General features: G+C 42.3%; 1 protein-coding gene across 2 annotated transcripts in view; it reads left to right on the forward strand.

Moving 5' to 3' along the window:
* Positions 1 to 19,648, forward strand: part of MYO16 (myosin XVI) — a 575,450-nt gene that overhangs the window by 335,976 nt on the left and 219,826 nt on the right. For both annotated transcript variants that reach the window (XM_039547002.1, XM_039546990.1), the window contains 2 exons: positions 2,367 to 2,472; positions 9,520 to 9,637. In XM_039547002.1, the coding sequence (XP_039402936.1) occupies positions 2,367 to 2,472; positions 9,520 to 9,637 (224 nt within the window). The remainder of the gene's footprint in view (positions 1 to 2,366; positions 2,473 to 9,519; positions 9,638 to 19,648) is intronic.

Here is a 19,648-nt window from a genome sequence, read left to right on the forward strand (position 1 = left end):
TCTCTTTCGCCCATCTTCAGTTGGGTACTTTTCAGAAAATGCTGAGTGCTTGTTTTGAAAATGTCTTTCAACGTTACATTTTTTGTTGTTTGCTAATTTCTCGCCACATATCAAGCACACAGGTAAGTCAGCGTCGTTGGCAGTGAAGGCAAAGGAATCTGTCCATGCAGAATTAAACTCTCTATTTTCTTCTGAGATTTTTCTTTTTTGGGATGTATTCATGGTTATCTTACCGCGGGGGTCGCACACTCAAGAAGCTGCCTGCAGGTAAAGGCGAGGGCTATAGACGTGGATGTGACGCATATTTTAATTGACAAATTATAAAAACTTTTAAAAAATTCGATGTTAAAGTATCACCTCGAACTCCAAGATAACTGTGCAACAAAATAAACAAAAATAAAATAATATATAAATAAAAATTAAATTAATAAATAACCGTTATTCTTTTTTTTTCTTTTTTTTTTTCTTTTGTCAAGGCCAAAGGGAGCCACAACAAGGAGGCTGAAGAGCCGCATGCGGCTCCGGAGCCGCGGGTTGCAAACCCCTGTTCTAGCCTGACAGTTCACCTTTCAGTATGACCCATTGTAGTCTCCCCTTTAACCAGTTCCTTATCCACCTTTCAATTTTCATATTGATCCCCATCTTTTCCAATTTAGCTAATAATTCCCCATGTGGAACTGTATCAAATGCCTTACTGAAATCGAGGTAAATTAGATCCACTGTGTTTCCTTTGTCTAAAAAATCTGTTACCTTCTCAAAGAAGGAAATCATGTTGGTTTGTCATGATCTACCTTTTGTAAAACCATGTTGTATTTTGCCCCAATTACCATTGACTTCAATATCCTTAACTACTTTCTCCTTCCAATTTTTTTCCAAGACCTTGTATACTACAGATGTCAAACTAACAGGCCTATAGTTACTCGGATCACTTTTTTTTCCTTTTTTAAAAATAGGAACTATGTTAGCAATTCTCCAGTCATACAGCACAACCCCTGAGTTTACTGATTCATTAAAAATTCTTGCTAATGGGCTTGCAATTTCATGTGCCAGTTCCTTTAATATTCTTGGATGAAGATTATCTGCCTCCCTCCCCCAATTTAGTCCCATTAAGCTGTTCAGATTTGGCAATATCTACCTCCATATCCTCATTCCCATTTGTCATCCTACCATGATCCCTTAACTCCTCATTAGCCTCATTAAAGACTGAGGCAAAGTATTTGTTTCGATATTGGGCCATTCTTAACCTCCACTCCATCCTCAGTGTTTAGTGGTCCCATTTCTTCTCTCTTTGTTTTCTTCTTATTTATATGGCTATAGAATCTTTTACTATTGGTTTTAATTCCCTTTGCAAGGTCCAACTCTACATGGCTTTTGGCCTTTCTCATTTTATCCCTACATGTTCTGACCTCAGTAAGGTAGCTTTCCCTGCTAATCCTTCCTATCTTCCACTCCTTGTAGGCTTTCTGCTTTTTCTTATGATTTTTAATTCTGTACTGTTTTTCGTCTCCTGGTCTTTGCCTCTCCACTCCTTTATTTCTGTTGTGTTCATTTCCTTGCTGATATTGTGGTGTCACTTCCTTTTCCCCTTCTCTTCTGTCTCCTCCCCACCTTCTTGTTCCTACCTCCCATTACCTGTTTTCTTTGCCCACTCCTTCCCTCCCATTCTTTGTTTATTCTTCTCCATGTGCAAGGAATGAAAGGAAACAATAGTCATAATCTCTGAAGTCTAAGAATGTAGCACTTCAGAGATTGGGGAGCTTGTAAATTTTACTCTGCAGCTTGCATAGAGAGCAGGGCAACATAGCAAAAGGGAAATTGCTGGCACGTCAGCGTGCCATATGTCAGCCAACTTTGGGCTGTGCTGTCTTTTTCTTCATTCTCTTTCTCTTCCATTCCTCATTTGCCTGGTAATTTTCCATCTTTTTTCTTTTCTTCTCACCTTTGCCACTCCCATTCCCCTTCAAACACAAAACCCCAGATAGCTTGGCATTGGTATAATCACCTTGCTGGGCTCATTAAAAGGAAAGGTAACAGCATTGCTATTAGAACACTACAGAGGATAAGAACTTTAACTTTACATTGTCTCTGTGCTAATGTTAGGACAAGTGGAAAAGCGTGCATATACTGGCTAGTGTTCATGATCATAGATTATGCGCCAGTTTGTCTTTTATGTGGTGTTCATGATTATTTAATATCCAGATTATTTAATGATAATATTATTTCCTAATTATGCCTCTATTAGGAATTAACATTTGTCTGGAGTGTCCACTCCAGTAGGGATAACAGAGGCTGTAAATAATGTAATGTATAAAACTGAGACAAAAAAATAAATAGCGGTGTTTTTCTCCCTTCCCTCCTTTCTGCAGTGGAGAAAGTGGTTCTGGGAAAACTGAAGCCTGCAAACAAATAGTGAAGCACCTGACATGCAGATCCAGTTCCAGCAGGAATACCTTTGATTCAAAGATAAAACATGTAAGTAGTATTTTGAGCTGTTTCAGAACATAGCATCACTATGTATTTTGACCAAGGAAAGATATTTTTACTTAGAGGGAAACTGTGAATTTCATAGGCATGCTCACATGGGGCTTGATCCTGCCCTAGCTATTGAAATATTTTGGGTGCTTTGCATAAAATACAGATTAAAGGCTTCTTACACATTCAAGTCAATGGAGTTTTTTTTTCCACTGACTTGAATAGGAGCAGGATCAAGTTCACATTGAACTGAAGAGATTGGGCCAAAATGTGGAAGCCAGCTTTGCTAATATGGTTTTTGGTCATTTTGATTTTCATCCTTGCTTCTACATATAGGGAATGTCTATAGTACAGTGCTTACCCTTAAAAACATTCCTATTGCCTTCAATAACTAAATAAGGTTATATCTGTGTCTGTGGTGCTCCTTATATGCAGTGTTGCTGTAGCAGTGTTGGTCCCAGGACATTAGAGAGACAATGTGAGTGAGGTAATATCTTTTATTGGACCAACTTCTGTTGGCGAAACAGACAAGCTTTCAAACTTCCTCATCCACCTTCTCTGTCTTGGTGTTCCTTATGGCAAGTATAAAAAAGACTGTGGAGTCTGAAGTAATCTTATAGGAGACAAAATTGGAAAGTTTTAAGGAAAATCACTGTTTCTTGGTGATACATACAGTACTTTCATTACTATTCTCTAACAGTCACTTGCAAAAGTATTATTTTTTTATTTACACACTATGTCAAAACCCAATTAAACCAGATCACTATAACATAGATCTAATTTTATTCCTCTAGTCTGACTTGTTTATTACATTTTAAAAGTGATTAACCATTTATTTTTAGCTATAAATTTAGCAAAATGATTTCTATATGTTCTTAGCCATATTTTGCCATTACACCAAAAGGGATTGCAAAAGCCTACATGAGGGCAGAGTTATCAGCCTTTATTTGTAAACTGTAACATAAATTTATAAATAGATATAAGAGGTACAAATTATATTTAATTTCATACCTGATTTCCACAACTGGATCAAATTCTGTCAGGAAAGCACAGGAACTGGCTACATGTATCTGACAGCAGAATCTATTTCTGTGACAATAAATACTAAATACAAAGTTTTCATTCAGCTGGGCAGCGCAACTCACCTATCATTATACTGTTACAGCAGCAACACTATGGTTAAGGTTCAGATGGACACTCCAATCTAAACCACTTATTTTTGGACTTTTATAACTGTTTCCAAAATGACCTTTTGAGTTCAACAACTCATGCTTGGACTCAGTTCCGCTGCCTACCATATTGACCAATATTGTCTTATTGTTTATTTGTACTCCCCCCATTAGTCTGTCTGTATCCATCTGTTCTCATAAGAACATAAGAATGGCTATACTGGGTCAGACCAAAGGTCCATCCAGCCCAGTATCCTGTCTACCGACAGTGACCAATGCCAGGTGCCCCAGAGGGAGTGAATCTAACAGATAATGATCAAGTGATCTCTCCAGAGGCGTAGCGAGCGCCCTCCATACCCTCCGAGCGGAGGGGGCCCCGCAAGGAAGGGGGCCCCTAAAAGTGGCAAAAACCATGTTTATGCATTGTAAAGGGCCCCAGACATATGTTCGGAGGGGGCCACGTTCTTTGTTGCTACGGCCCTGGATCTCTCTCCTGACATCCATCACCACCCTCTGACAAACAGAGGCTAGGGACACCATTCCTTACCCATCCTGGCTAATAGCCATTAATGGACTTAACCTCCATGAATTTATCCAGTTCTCTTTTAAACCCTCTTATAGTCCTAGCCTTCACAGCCTCCTCAGGCAAGGAGTTCCACAAATTGACTGTGTGTTGTGTGAAGAAGAACTTTCTTTTATTTGTTTTAAACCTGCTGCCCATTAATTTCATTTGGTGGCCCCCTAGCTCTTATATTATGGGAATAAGTAAATAACTTTTTCTTATCAACTTTCTCCACATCACTCATGATTTTATATACACCTCTATCATATCCCCCCTTAGTATCCTCTTTTCCAAGCTGAAAAGTCCTTTCCTCTTTAATCTCTCCTCATATGGGACCCGTTCCAAACCCCTAATCATTTTAGTTGCCCTTTTCTGAACCTTTTTTTAGTGCCAGTATATCTTTTCTGAGATGAGGATACCACATCTGTACACAGTATTCAAGATGTGGGCGTACTATTGATTTATATAAGGGCAATAATATATTCTCCGTCTTATCCTCTATCCCCTTTTTAATGATTCCTAACATCCTGTTTGCTTTTTTGACCACTGCTGCACATTGCGTGGACGTCTTCAGAGAACTATCCACGATGACTCCAAGATCTTTTTCCTGATCTGTTGTAGCTAAATTAGTCCCCATCATATTGTATGTATAGTTGGGGTTATTTTTTCCAATGTACATTACTTTACATTTATCCACATTAAATTTCATTTGCCATTTTGTTGCCCAGTCACTTAGTTTTGTGAGATCTTTTTGAAGTTCTTCACAGTGTGCTTTGGTCTTAACTATCTTGAGCAGTTTAGTATCATCTGCAAACTTTGCCACCTCACTGTTTACCCCTTTCTCCAGATCATTTATGAATAAGTTGAATAGGATTGGTCCTAGGACTGACCCTTAAGGAACACCACTAGTTATCCCTCTCCATTTATTCCTACCCTTCTCTTATACTATAAACTATTTGCACCAGAGACTATTCCGTGTTTTTATTGTGCCTAGCACAATGGGGTCCTGGTCCATGATGAGGGCTCCTATGCGCTATGGGAATACAAATAATAACAGTATTAGTAATAATATTTGAAATGTTTTAATCTGCAGTCCATGCAGTCAGTTCTGATTTCTGAATATTCTGCTTTTAAAAAAACTTGTCAGTCTCTCCCTTGCTCACCACCACCACTTAAACTGAACTCAAACTGTTGTTGTTTTGGAACTCAGACTTGTCATATGCATAATCTTCAATAAAAAAAATGAGATCTTTGCTAATTTTTAGGGGGGGGGTTGTAATAGCATTTGAAACTGACACACAGGTTATTCAAAACACACTATTTTCTTTCTGAAATATTCATGCTGCATTCTAAATAGAGAAACACTGGCCGAGTACAACTGACACAAATAGGCAACCTCCTCCATCAGTGATTATTTGGAAATGAGACGCTACAGATGTGCAGATACATATCTTGTACATTCACATTGCCGATGATTTAAGAGTCCTACTGATGTCTGATTGAATATTGGAAAACACAGCTGCATTCATATTTCAATAATTGTGTATTGAAATCTGATTACACGGAAATAAGCACAGCTGAATTTACTTAAGGTATTATACATTCAAACAAAGCCACAGTCTGGAAATTCAAACATTAAAGTTCTCAGAGTAGTGTTGACTTTATTGCATTGCACTGGTAACACACAGAGAGGTCTGAATCACTGGTGATATTTTTTAAAATACATGCTTTAATATAGATGATCAATGAAACTGTGTTAATGTTAGAATGGGAAGTATAATTTTTCAGTTTTTTACATTTAAATTCTCCTGTTTGATGTTGTATTAGCATAGTTATATACAAGTAACAAAGCCTTAGTTCATTATGTCAAACACAATAGGTCAAATTTAAAGCTGGTATACATCAGAATAACTCCATTGACTTCAGTGAACCTAAACTGATTTGCTCCAGCTGAAGGCCTGGCCCATAAATCCTACTCCTATATTTTAACTCAGTTATGATTTTAAAATCCAGATCAGATCTTCTATCGCTTTTCCTTTCCTAAAATTCAGATTAAATAATAATACGAAGAACCAGAGGACTCAGAGAATAAGTAACTGGGAAAATGACTAGCATGGTTCACTGGATAAGGAACTGGAATAGGAGTCAGGAAACTTGGGTTCTGCTCCTGACACTGGCTTGGTCTCTGTTATTGGTCCAACTTCTATCAACACCCATGCAGGTGCAATTCAGATCAGTTAAGATGCTTTCCATAAAAAGTAAATGAGTACATGTGGTAACAGGCAGGCAAATTTGTTTTTCACTTTAATTTACTTTTTAGGAAGTACTGGTAAGCATGATAAGCTAAATTCATACCTGCAGCAGCTATGCATAACTCCATTAAAGTCAGTAGAGTTGTATCTCTTTACACGAGTGCTTAATTAGTCTCATTGGACCAAATTCATCCTTGATAGAATTCTACTGAAGTTACAGAACTAAATTAGCCAATTTTCTGCTGCCATCTACTGGACAAATAGCTAATTAAATATCTAATATTTCAAGGCTACGTTTTAGTCACTGGTATTAGTAAAAGTCATGGACAGGTCACAGGCAGTAAACAAAAATTCACAGCCCATGACTTGTCCGAGACTTGCACTATAACCCCCTGACTATTGATGCTAGGGTGGGGCGAGCAGCAGCGCGTGGTCTGGGACACCTGCTTCTGCTGTGGGGGAGGGTTGGTGAGGCTGGCAGGCTCCCTGGCAGTGGCAACATGTCCCTTGGCTCCTATATGGAGGCACGTCCAATGGAGCTCTGTGCGCTGCCCTGCCCTGAGCATTGGCTTTGCAGCTCTCATTGGCCGGGAACTGCGGCCAATGGAAGCTGCGGGGTGGTGGTGTCTGTGAACGGAGGCAGTGTGCAGAGCCCCACAGGCCATGCCTCTACTTAGGCCAGAGCTGAGGGACATGTCGCTGCTTCCCCAAGGTAATCAGTTTCTGGAGTCCTCACTCCCTCTCACAGCCCAACTCCCTGCCCCAGCCCTGAGCCCCTCCCACACCCACACTTCTGATGCTCCTGGTGGGGAGCACAGTGGCCCGAGACTGCTCTAGTGGCAGACGGTGCAGCGGGCTCAGGGGCTGCCCGAGCTGCTCAGGCGGCCCACAGGCCAGCCGTATCGGCTGCTGCAGAAGTCACAGTGGTTCTGGAAAGTCACGGAATCCATGACTTCTGTGACAGACTCACAACCTTAGGCATGATTTTCTACAGCCTTGCACTTTTGTGTAGTAAAATAGTAGTGCATTATACCCAAGTTTTCCAAGGTGCAAATGACAATGCAAGATGCAAATTAGTTCTGACTCAGGCTCTCCATCTAGTTAAAAAAATAACATACTAAAGAGATGGTTTAGATAATATTTAGTCCTGCCATGATTGCAGGGAACTGGACTAGGTGATCTTTCGAATTCCCTTCCAGTCCTTTGATTCTATATGATATATAGTGACTTAAATACACAGGGAATCACACAAACCCCTGCTCAACCAAATGAGAAAATACACTTCTATTGTAAAAAAAAAATTATAAAATATATTTTAAAAAGGTGTAGAAATGGCACCTGGATTGATCACTGCATGTTATATCTGTACAAGTCATTTGTTTGTGTGAGAGAAAAGTGAAACTTATTTTCTCTCTGCAAAATATGTTCCTTAAAAAATAATTTGCCCAGTAAATTGAATCAAGGAAATGCATTTATAGAGAGAGCTGCCACCTAAATAAATAAATAAATAAATTAAAAAAATTTAAAAAATGCTGAGCTGGATTCATTTTTGTCTTACACTGGTTTAAATCAGGAGTAACTCTATTTGAAGTCAATAAGCCAGATCCTCTCCCTCACTCCAGCCCCTTTGTGATAGTCTAATGGTGCACAGAGGCCATAAAGCTGCTAGATTTCCTCATCTGGGGAGGTCCCCAACTGGCACATAGCCAGCATAGCTGGTTTCTGAGGTACCCCTATTGCAGCCCCCAAGCAATCATGGGCATAGACATAGCTGGAATGTTACTGCATGGAGAGCCATAGCCTTCTGGTGTTCTTTAGATCATCTCTGAGGCTGCTGTAACTGGCATGCAGCTAGACTGGGATCAGGAAGCCACAACTAGCAGATACTGATATATCAGAGAACCTGACCCAATGGAGTAGGGTGACCAGACGTCCTGATAAAATCGGGACTGTCCTGATTTTTAGGAGTTTGTTCCACGTCCCGATCGATGTTTGGTCAGGATGCAATTTGTCCCGATATTTCGCACTCCTGTTTTGTTTTTGTTTTGTTTTGTTTCGTTCTGCTGGCGGGACTCCACTTTTTTTTTTCCTCCTCTGCCGGCGGGACTCCATTTTTCTCTCTCTCTCTCTCTCTCTCTCTCATCTCTCTGCTGGCAGGACTCCATTTTTTTTCCTCTTCCCCCCAACCCCCGCTGGCAGGACTCCACTTTGTTTTTGCTGTGCTGGCGGGACTCCACTCTTTTTTTTTTTGCTCTGCCGGTGGGACTCCCCCTCCCACACGTGTCCCGATATTTTCTTCATCCCATCTGGTCACCCTACAATGGAGTTGTGTTTGTGTAAAAGTAGGGTAAGTGACTTTTTATTTCTAGGATGTGGCTCTACCTCCTGACCTCTACCACTTTCTGTCAACAAAGGTTTTTTGCAGCGTTGTTGTAGTCTTGCTGGTGCAAGGATATTAGAGGTAATATCTTTATTGGACCAACTTCTGTTGGTGAGAGAGACAAACTTTTGAGATTACACAGAGCTCTTCTTCAGGTCTGGGAAAGGTACTCAGAGTGTCACAGCTAACTACAAGGTGGAACAGTTTGTTAAGCAGAAGGAGTTAACATATGTTGCAAGAGACCATTCAGGATGAAGTGGGCAGTTACTATCTCTGCAGTCCTAGCACAAAGGAGTATTAGAGGGTTACAGATTGTTATAATGAGCCATAATCTGGTGTCTTTACTGAGTCCATGATTTTTAGTGTCTAACAAAGTTGTTATTTTAAGCTCCCAGGCTTATCTTTTGAAGGTATTGTGTAGGTTTCCTTTGAACTTGTCTCTTTCACAAGAGAAGTTGGTCCAATAAAATATATCACCTCATGCAATTTGTCTCTCTTACAAAGGCTTTGTCCTTTGAACCTTCCTTATTTCGCTATGAATCTCGGCAAAGAGTTTCAGAAATAAAAGCACTATTTAGGCACACAAACAACTGGCCTGATTTCAAGTATTGTGCACCCAACAGTTGCCACTGAAGCCCTCTGAAACTCTTTCCTGTTTACTTCTACCTTTATATTTTATTGCAGGTAAACTGTATCTTGGAGGCTTTTGGACATGCTAAAACAACCCTGAATGATTTATCTAGCTGTTTTATAAAATATTTTGAGCTGCAGTTCTGTGAGAAGAAAAAAGTATTAACTGGAGGTAAGTATTATTTATATTATGGTTGCATCTAGAAGACTACTGCATCTGAGTCCCATTATGCTAGGCATATAGAAAATGATGATCCCTGACCCAAAATGCTAATTGTCCAAAAGATCAGATGTAGTAGGCAGATGAGACAAGTGGGATTGTGGTATGAGGCAAAGGAGACAAAATCATAAAAAATACTAGCATTTGTGTAATTATTAGCCAATCAGTAGCAGGAATCAGAAGTACAGTATTAAAAAGAAGCTACTTGTTCTACTTAACCACTAGAGGGCAGATAAACACAAGGAACAATTGTGGAATGCCTCCTGTATTTTAAAGAAAACTGTATTTCTATATATGTTTGTGGTTTAAAAAAAGAAGATGATGCATTTACTTTTCTAATGAAATTAAAAATAAGTAAAGAATCATTACCGTAGATTACATCATTGGTAATTAGGGTTATAGGATGTACTTTAATATCATAGAATCATAGAATCTCAGGGTTGGAAGGGACCTCAGGAGGTCATCTAGTCCAACCCCCTGCTCAAAGCAGGACCAAACCCAACTAAATCATCCCAGCCAGGGCTTTGTCAAGCCTGACCTTAAAAACCTCTAAGGAAGGAGATTCCACCACCTCCCTAGGTAACCCATTCCAGTTCTTCACCACCCTACTAGTGAAAAAGTTTTTCCTAATGTCCAACCTAAACCTCTCCCTCTGCAACTTGAGACCATTACTCCTTCTTCTGTCATCTTCTACCACTGAGAACAGTCTAGATCCATCCTCTTTGGAACCCCCTTTCAGGTAGTTGAAAGTAGCTATCAAATCCCCCCTCATTCTTCCCTTCTGTAGACTAAACAATCCCAGTTCCCTCAGCCTCTCCTCATAAGTCATGTGCTCCAGCCCCCTAATCATTTTTGTTGCCCTCCGCTGGACTCTCTCCAATTTATCCACATCCTTCTTGTAGTGTGGGGCCCAAAACTGGACACAGTACTCCAAATGAGGCCTCACCAGTGCTGAATAGAGGGGAATGATCACGTCCCTCGATCTGCTGGAAATGCCCCTACTTATACAACCCAAAATGCCATTAGCCTTCTTGGCAACAAGAGCACACTGTTGACTCATATTCAGCTTTTCGTCCACCGTAACCCCTAGGTCCTTTTCTGCAGAACTGCTGCCCAGCCATTAGGTCCCTAGTCTGTAGCAGTGCATGGCATTCTTCCGTCCTAAGTGCAGGACTCTGCACTTGTCCTTGTTGAACCTCATCATATTTCTTTTGGCCCAATCCTCTAATTTGTCTAGGTCCCTCTGTATCCTATCCCTACCCTCCAGCGTATCAACCACTCCTCCCAGTTTAGTGTCATCTGCAAACTTGCTAAGGGTGCAGTCCACACCATCCTCCAGATCGTTAATGAAGATATTGAACAAAACCGGCCCCAGGACCGACAAAACCGGCCCCAGCACCGACAAAACCGGCCCCAGCACCGACAAAACCTTATGGCTTCCTTTTATACAGGGGGTTTCAGACAAGAAAAGTATTAAATATTTGTGAAGTGTGAGCCACAGTGAACATCATGGGCTAAACTTGATCCTTGAATGCATTGTGGGGCTCCCACTGAGTGTATTTAGAACTGCATTCATTCTTTTGCTGGCAGAAATTGGTTCCATGAATTTACTTTGATAATGTTAACTTTATTTTCAGTCTTGAAAAATGGTATTGAAGAAAAAGCCCAACATTAGGGGCTAGATTTTGACTTAGGGTATAGGGAAAGTAAGAGTCCATTCATCCTCTTAAAGGTTCCTAGACTGTATGTCTGGGTGCACATGAATAGGTGGGAGCTTGCTAATTCTCCACAAAAGGTGGTTGGTGAGAAGGACGGAGCATAACTTTGGCATCATCCTCAATACACTGGCCAGCAAAGCTCAGCTATCAAGGGGAGTTGTAGTTTGGTGGCAATACAGGCCATTGGCTAGAGAAAGAGGTAAGCATGGAGGGAATTGCATCTTAGTCAGAGGCACAGTTCCCTGAACTTCTCCTGGAGTGGCACAGCTATGTGGAAAAAGCTACAGTCTAGCTTCTGGGTAAATTAGATTGAATTGTCCTCACGTTTCCAAAATAATGCATATTTTTTAACATTCTAAATTGGTCTGTGCTTTCAGAGAAGTCCCCTAAGTACATTCTCTGGGTATATTTCAGTTCACAGAAATAAGGACAAAAAAAAAATCTCATTTCAATTTCTCCAGGAGAGCTCACTGCACCTTAGTAAAATTAGATGGTTTATTCTTTTCCCTTCATGATGAAAATATCATGGTGTGTGTAACCAAAAGGATTTTTTCCAATAGGAATATGATACTTATAAAGAAAATATAAAACTAAAAAGGGTAAAAAAGGTTTTTCATTTATAAATCACTGCAGGATGATTTGAAGAAAGGTGGTGTTTTAAACATCAACGTGGACTAAAGCCACATTTTGACTTGAAGTTGTAAGATTAAAGCTAATGGTTGTAGAACCCAGGTTTTAAAAAATTCTATATTTCATATATCTTTAACTGAAGTCAATAGAGCTACTCCATATATAACTAACACAGAGAGAGAGCGAGAGAGAAACACACACACCTAGATTAAAATAACATTATTAAGGTTGCAAAGTCAAGCAGTCAGAAGTTAGGAAATGCCAGATTAAGGTTGCCTACACATTATATAATACAGCCTTTAATTACATGATCTGAGACTAAATATACCAGGCCTTTGTGGCCCCCTGCTTAAGGCCCCAATGCTCTGTTGCACCCCACCCCAGGAAATAGTTCTCTGAGAGGAAAAGAGCAGCTAGTATTACATCTCTACACTTGCCTAGAGAGCCATCCCAGGAGCAGCCATTTTGGGAGCCATTGAAATCTGGTCCTGTAGCAGCTAGAAGGCCTAGGGACCAGCACCAGCCAGTCTAGGCCCAGCAGGCCAAAATAAAAGGAGGTGCCTGCTGCTAGCAAGACAGTTCCTGGCTGTAACCTGAGGAGTGAAGAAGGATGCTTCCTAGGCCACAGTTAAAGGAACCAGGCCAGGCCAGGGCCTGTTTGTGGCCACAGTTGGGAGCAGGAGTGCAGGAGAAACCCTGCTGAGTTGATTGAGGAAAGGGAATTAAGCTCAGATGGATAAGAAATTATTGTGTTTTCTAATTGATGCTGAAGGGCAAGGAACTTATTATTTTAGTTTGTGGTACCCAGGAAGGAGGTTGGACTGTGTGACCCAGCAGGAGGGCCGAGCCACAAAAGACCTGCAGGGGACAGAGGGAGCTGAAAAAAATGGCACTACTGTGCCAGGGCACCAGGGGTTGCTTAAAGAAGTGAGTGCAACTCACCAAAATATGGTACCAAAAGCAGGATGCGAGACCACCTCTCCTCAAGGAGGGATCATAATACAAAACAGTGCCTATGCCCATCTCAAGCATGAGATCTCTGATATCTCGAATCTGCAGATGAAGCAGCAGCAACATGGGTCTCAGGCTTGGTAGGGAGCCCAGTATGAGAGTGTCCAGATAGGCCCAGCCATCACAGACGCCAAAGGGGAAGAAGTCAGACAGTCCTGCCAATGAGGCAGGTACTGTGGGCAAGAAGCACCTGCATGTTGGGTTTTCCCCTGAAGTAACAGAGATAAAAGGAATTATTGGTGAGTGCTGAGTACTGAAGCACCCAGGGGAGGACTGGATCACAAAGGATACCTGCTCTCAGATGCCAGAGACTTTGATGGCTGTTAAAGAGACTGACAAAACACAGTCCCAGAGCCAAGAAGAGTGAAGTCCCAAAGGTAATGTGTTTCATGTGTGGGGAGCTAGAGCGTGTAAAGAGACATAATCTGGCAAGGATTTTGAACTGGAAATAGAGGGGACCTCACTAGGGGGGTATGAGAAATAGTGTAACAAGACAAATCTAAGGTATAAAAGTCAAGACCAGTGCTCTATCACATGGTTCACTGTCCCTCCTGTTTATCAGGGATATATGGTGATGTCTCCTTTAGCCACTGGGCAGGAGAGTTTCAGAAGTTTGAAGGGCCTGATGCAGGAGCTTAAAAAAAACCAAAACCAGGGTCTTCCTCAGGAAAAAGCCAGAGTTAGTGCCTAAGAGGCCCAACAGTTAAGGGTGCAGCTCTAACACCTCTAAGGGCAGATGATGGCTAAAATACTCCAGGCTTTGGATGACTGCACATCTGAACAAGGTGTCAAAGGCCAGAAACCACCTGACTGGGAAGGACCAGCATAGTGGTGGCCAATACATAAGACCATAGAATCCTGATTTTAGAAGAGAAGCAGGACTCAAATCAAAGAGAGGCAAAGCAATAGCATGACTGGAGGGATAACTGATTTAGGAAAGCAAATACAGGTTTCAGACCAGTAGGAGATATGATGACGTCCAAATACAGATGTTCCCTCCTTCCTTTAGAGGTGAGGGTGTTGTGGCTGGAACAGCTATAGATTCAGAGTCCAAGAAATGCCAGGCAAATGGCTACTAGACAGATAAGGGGAAGAGGTAACCAGTTGACAGGACAAGTTCCCGGGAACTGAAACAGGAGGAACATGGGCTAGAACTACTGATGGAAACCTTTTGCAAAGGGCAGCCACACAGGTTTAATCAACCAGCCAAGAGAAGTGAAAGACACTGAGAATGGGGATAGAGCAGGGCCACATTGAAGCAGCTGCTACACCAGGAATAGAAGAAAGCAAACAAGCTGAGAGAGATCCAGGCCAACAACCAGACTCAAGCACCAGTCCTTCCCCAGTCATGCAGCTACTTTTGGAAGTGGGGCTAAAATCTGAGATGGAAAAGGAAGAAAAAAGAGGCTAAAGAGGCTGCAAAGTCTGCAGATAGCAAAGCAGGCTGAGACCTCCCGACTCCAAGAAGAGCTGGACATGGAGGAGCTAAAGGAGAAGCAAATAATTACAGCAACTACAGATGAGAAGGAAGCTGTTTACATTGACAGTAGGTCCAAGATCAAGGAGATCCAGCAGAGGAAGAATGAAGAGCTGAAATTTCTGCAGTTTTATAACTGAAACTGCAACAGGATCTACAGACTGCTGCATAGAATGTCTCTAAAGTGCAGGGCTATCTACAAAGCTAGCGAAAGGAACATGAAGTGGCTCTGCAAGCCCTCCAGATGTGGCACTGGAGACCCAGTAGATGAGTTTGCAAGAGTAGACTGTAATGCTCAGCCTGGGGCTTAAGCAGCAACAGAGTGAGAACAAATTGCTCATGGGAAAATGGGACAACGTCAACACCCAGCTACAAGAATCATTCTGATCAAATAACCAGCTCAACAAGTAGCCAGTAACAAATTGAGAGGACAGAGGATGATGACCCAGGAGAGAGCAGAGAGTTGTAATAAGCACATAAGCATGGACATTGAAGTAGGAAGCTTGGTGACAGTTGAGCAGGAAGCTTACATCCCCACAAGGGAGTGGGGGTAATTATTCAAGTACCGCACTGCATACCAATACAGAGGCTGAATCAACTACAGAGGGTGCGGTGATACAGTAGCCTCTGTGGCTACCCAAAAAACCCAACCACTAACGGAGTGGAGAGAATGAGAAGACAAGGTCACTGCATCTGATGAAGTCAAGGAGGGAGTCATGGCATAACTCAGCCTTCCAAAGGGCCAAAAGGCACTATTCTTGTAGGAGCTAGGGACTGGGTTCTGGCTCAAGCCATAAAGTGAGAGCAAGAGTCAGCCCACCCGAGGATGAAGGAGGAGGGCAACAAACAGCAGCATTTGCTGTTACAGAAGGAATTGAGGGAACTTCATGAAACATTAAGACCAGTGATAAGAGAATCAAATTATTAGAAAGTGAGAAGGCAGCCAGTGGGGGGAATTGAGCTCCGGGGCATGTCAGGCACACGACAAACAGGCTGAGGCAGTACTCAGATCTCTAAAAGGAAAGCTGCCAGACTGACAAGGTAAAATGGCATGCCCAAGAAGGAGCCACAGTGCGAGAAGAGGAGCTGATGCTTCCCTCCGAGTACAGAGATTTGGAAACATCAACACAAGGCCCTAATAAAAGGGGAGCTGAAGGGAAGACTAGCCTAAAAGTAAAAGGGAACCTTTCAGGGGAGAACAACAAAAATGATTCTCCAACAGGTAACATCACACAGAATGTGATGTGGGTCCAAGAGGCTCAGAAATGGGCTTTCATAAGCTCTTTACTGAAGGCCATAGGAAATAAGGTGTGATTTGGTAATAATTAGAAATCCTAGGAGGGAGTTGAATTGGATAAAAAAGGCTTTGTGTCCAAAGGCTGTGCATGTGAGTGTATACCAGAAGGCTGTTGCCAAAGAGACAGAGAAGCAGTCTTGCACAGTGCTGTTGGTTACCGCCGATGCTGTCGGAGGACTAGACTTACAAGACGTGCAACTAATTTTGAATGACATACTGAATACTACATGACTTGTAGTATTGTCATAGTCACTGATGAGACTAGAAAAATGGTTAAAGGGCTGACAGACTTCCTTGAGGCAGCCAAACAAGAACTGTCCCCATGGCTGGAAGAAATGATCAAAGGAGGCAAATAGGCCAGTAGCCCTATAGAAGATAGTCAATGGGATCACCCTGCATAGGCATGGGCAGGTAATGGATTGTACCCTGGGAAGGGCAAAGGTCATGGAAAAAGAGAAAGGGATGTCACTCATGGACAAGACCAACACCCTTGTTCCTTTCTGCAGGGGAGGCATGTGACAGGGTGTACCAGGCCTTTGTGACCCCCCTACTGGGGGCCCTGATGCTCTGCTGTACCTCACCTCAGGAAATAGTTCTCTGAGAGGAAAAGAGCAGCTAATATTTGATCTGAAGGCTTGCCTAGAGAGGCATCCTGGGAGCCACTGAAATGTGGTCCTCCAGCCACGAGAAGGGCTAATGACCAGCAGCAGCCAATCAAGGCCTAGCAGGGTGAAATAAAAGGAGCTGCCTGCTGCTAGCAAGGCAGTTCCAGGCTGGAACCTGCGGAGTGAGGAAGAATGCTTCTTAAGTGTTGCGGTGTATGCACATCCTGTCCCCCTTTTCAGGGTGGATCAGGGTTGTGAGGGCACCATGATTACAGTCTACCAGACTGTCCTTGAACTCAAGATAGTGTGGCCCAATGGCGAGAATCCATGTGGCTGCCACCAAAGGGAGGTGTCAGCTGGGGTAGGGGGACACTGACCCACCTGAATCCACTGGGTCCCAGCCCAGGGCCCTGTCAGCGGCAAGTCCACCCAGTCAGCAGGGATTCTACTGCAACACATGGACTTTACATGGGTGGGAGATACCACTCACTCCACCTCCCTGGGCTTCTTCCTAGTAGTCCATATGAAGCTGTAGTCCATATGTCGTCGGGGTCTCCGGGTTAACTGGCATGGGTAGCTCTCTGGTACCCTGACTCCCACCAATCAACTTTAGGTAGCAGGTCTCCGGTCGAGTCCTCGGGATCTCTGGTTCCTGCAGTTGGGCTATAGCGGCTCTTAGCCTGGAGCCTCCACCAACCATGCTTCCTCCTCAGTGGCCCAGACTGAGCTGAGCTGCTCTCCTTTATACTAGCATAACAGTTGGAGTACCCCATCACACTAGGCCACAGCCAAATCAGGGCCTGTTTGTGGCCACAACTGAGGGTAGGAACCCTACTGAGTTGATTGTGGAAAAAGAATTAAGCCCAAAAGGGTAAAAAAATAGTTATAGTTGATCATGAAGGGCAAGGAACTTTTTCTATTCGAATGTATTGTACCTGAGAAAGGGTTTGGACTCTGTGACCTGGCCAGAAGGCCAACGCAGACAAGACATGCATAGGCTGACTAACAGCCTGCAGAGGGCATCCTGGAGCTGACGAAGATGGCAGCTCTGTTGCAGACACCAGGGGGCACTCAAAGAAGTGAGTGCAACCCACCACATGATCACGGACTGTTTTTGTCCACAGGACAAAGAATGGAGATGCTCACTGATAAGCAGCTATTATATATTTTGTTTTATCCTTATTGTTCAATGTGTGGCCCTATGCTTTAAATGTACTGCACACTATTCAAACCCTGCTCTGGAGACAGAATTATTTCCTCGTGGACTTTCCTGTGGTGCTCATCATTAGAGTATCTGCCTGCTTCACAAACATTAACAAATTTATTTTCACAACACCCCTATGAGTTGAGATGGTATTATCATCTCAATTTTGCAGATGCGGAATGGAACCACTGAGACATGAAGGTCAAAAGTTTCTACTAATTTTGAGTACTCAGTTTGAGATGTCTGGGATCTAGTTTGGTTTTTTTTTTGTTTTTGTTTTTCCCAGAATACACATTCTTAGCTGACTGATCTGGGGCCACACATTGAACCAGCTTTCTCCACCCATGAATTTCATCCAGCTAAACTCTCAGGCTCTGATTCAAGATTGTTACTTCAATTTTATACCGCTGTAGCTCTGTTGATTTCAGTGGGTGGAATAACATATTGGTGAGTCAGGTCCATTAACATATACTAACATGTAACTTACACCTGGTTGCGCATCACCTCTGAATTTGGCCTAGTGACTCTTACTGAGTCTGAGAGAGTTTAAGATGTCATCATTTACACGCCAGGGTGCCAGAAGACAAGGAATGTAGTAGGAAAAATGTTTAACGTTGTTGTTAGTAGCTGTAAGCTGAAATAGGCCATCCTACTGCAGTTTTTTCAGTGAAGTTAGACCTGATTTATACCACTTTGAGAAGAGGATCAGACCCATTGTATTGAACTGTAGATTAAAACCCACTCAGTGATTTTGTGTGTCTCTCTGGAAGAGCATTTGCAGCAATATTTACCATCTCTTGCACTGTTTAAACATGAATGAACAGTGTAAATATCAAAAGCACCAGATTCTCTTGAGATGTGATTTTATAACTGACATTTATGCAAACAGGGACAAATGCAGCTGGTTTGTAAACAAAACTTTAAAAAATAGGTCACGACTAGCAAGATTTTAGATTGTTTAGAAACCTTAATGAAAGATGTTTTGTTACAAGGTCTGACTCAAGGCAAATTATCATAGAAGATGCACGATGAGGTGCAACAAGAACTGAGAATGCTTTACAAAATTACAGCCAATAATTCAATGTGTAGGAAGAGAGTAAGAGCCTCCAAAGTAATATTCATCCTTACAGTAGTTTGTTATCACAAGTGATTCAACATATGAGAAAGGACCTACATTTTACATCAAACAATAACATCTCATTCATTTTGGCGACTTAGTACAGTTATGCTTTATACAATAGAAACAGGAGTAATTTGCTCATTTCCATGCCCCAAATATTTTGAGAAACAAATTTCAAGGCTGCTTCATGTTCCTTCCCTGAATGTGACTGTGAATGGGGTATCACTGAGCCTGCTGGACCCACCAGCCTGGGCTCCCTTTCACCCTGTAATGCTGTGACAAGCTGCTGACACTCCTGGTCTCACACTTTCACCAGCACACAGTTAGTGACATACCCAGCTGAGGAAACACACAGACACTGAAATCAGCTAAGGAATTGCCCAATACTCGAATGCATACCCCCCTCTAGAGAGTAAACCCAAAATTGTGCTGTCTTGCGCTGCAGAGAGAACTGTACAGCGTAAGCTCATGAAATTCACCCCCTCCCTCAATGGAGAGGGATATACACAGCTTTCTGCCTCAAGTTATGATTTCTACATGCACTGGTTTTAGACAAAACAAAACAAGTTTATTAACTACAAAGATTTTAAGTGATTATAAGGGATAGCAAACAGATCACAACCCTCTAGCCTAGGTTCAGCCCTTCCCTCTAGTTCAGTCCTTTTGTTTCTCAGGTGTTTCTAACAGTCCTCTTTCTTCGGTGGGGAGTCAGTGAAGAATGAACCATGATGATGTCACTCCCCTGCCTTAAATAGTTTTTGAATATGGTGGGAATCCTTTGTCTCCCAGGTTGATTCCCAACCCCGGTCAGTGGAAAAACACTAGTATCATCATGGAGTCCAGTACCAGGTAACTTGATCACATGTCCCTGCAGCCATAACTCAGAGGCTGTTTGAGGCAG

Source organism: Mauremys reevesii, linkage group 1, assembly GCF_016161935.1.
Source record: "Mauremys reevesii isolate NIE-2019 linkage group 1, ASM1616193v1, whole genome shotgun sequence".
NCBI lineage: Eukaryota > Metazoa > Chordata > Testudines > Geoemydidae > Mauremys > Mauremys reevesii.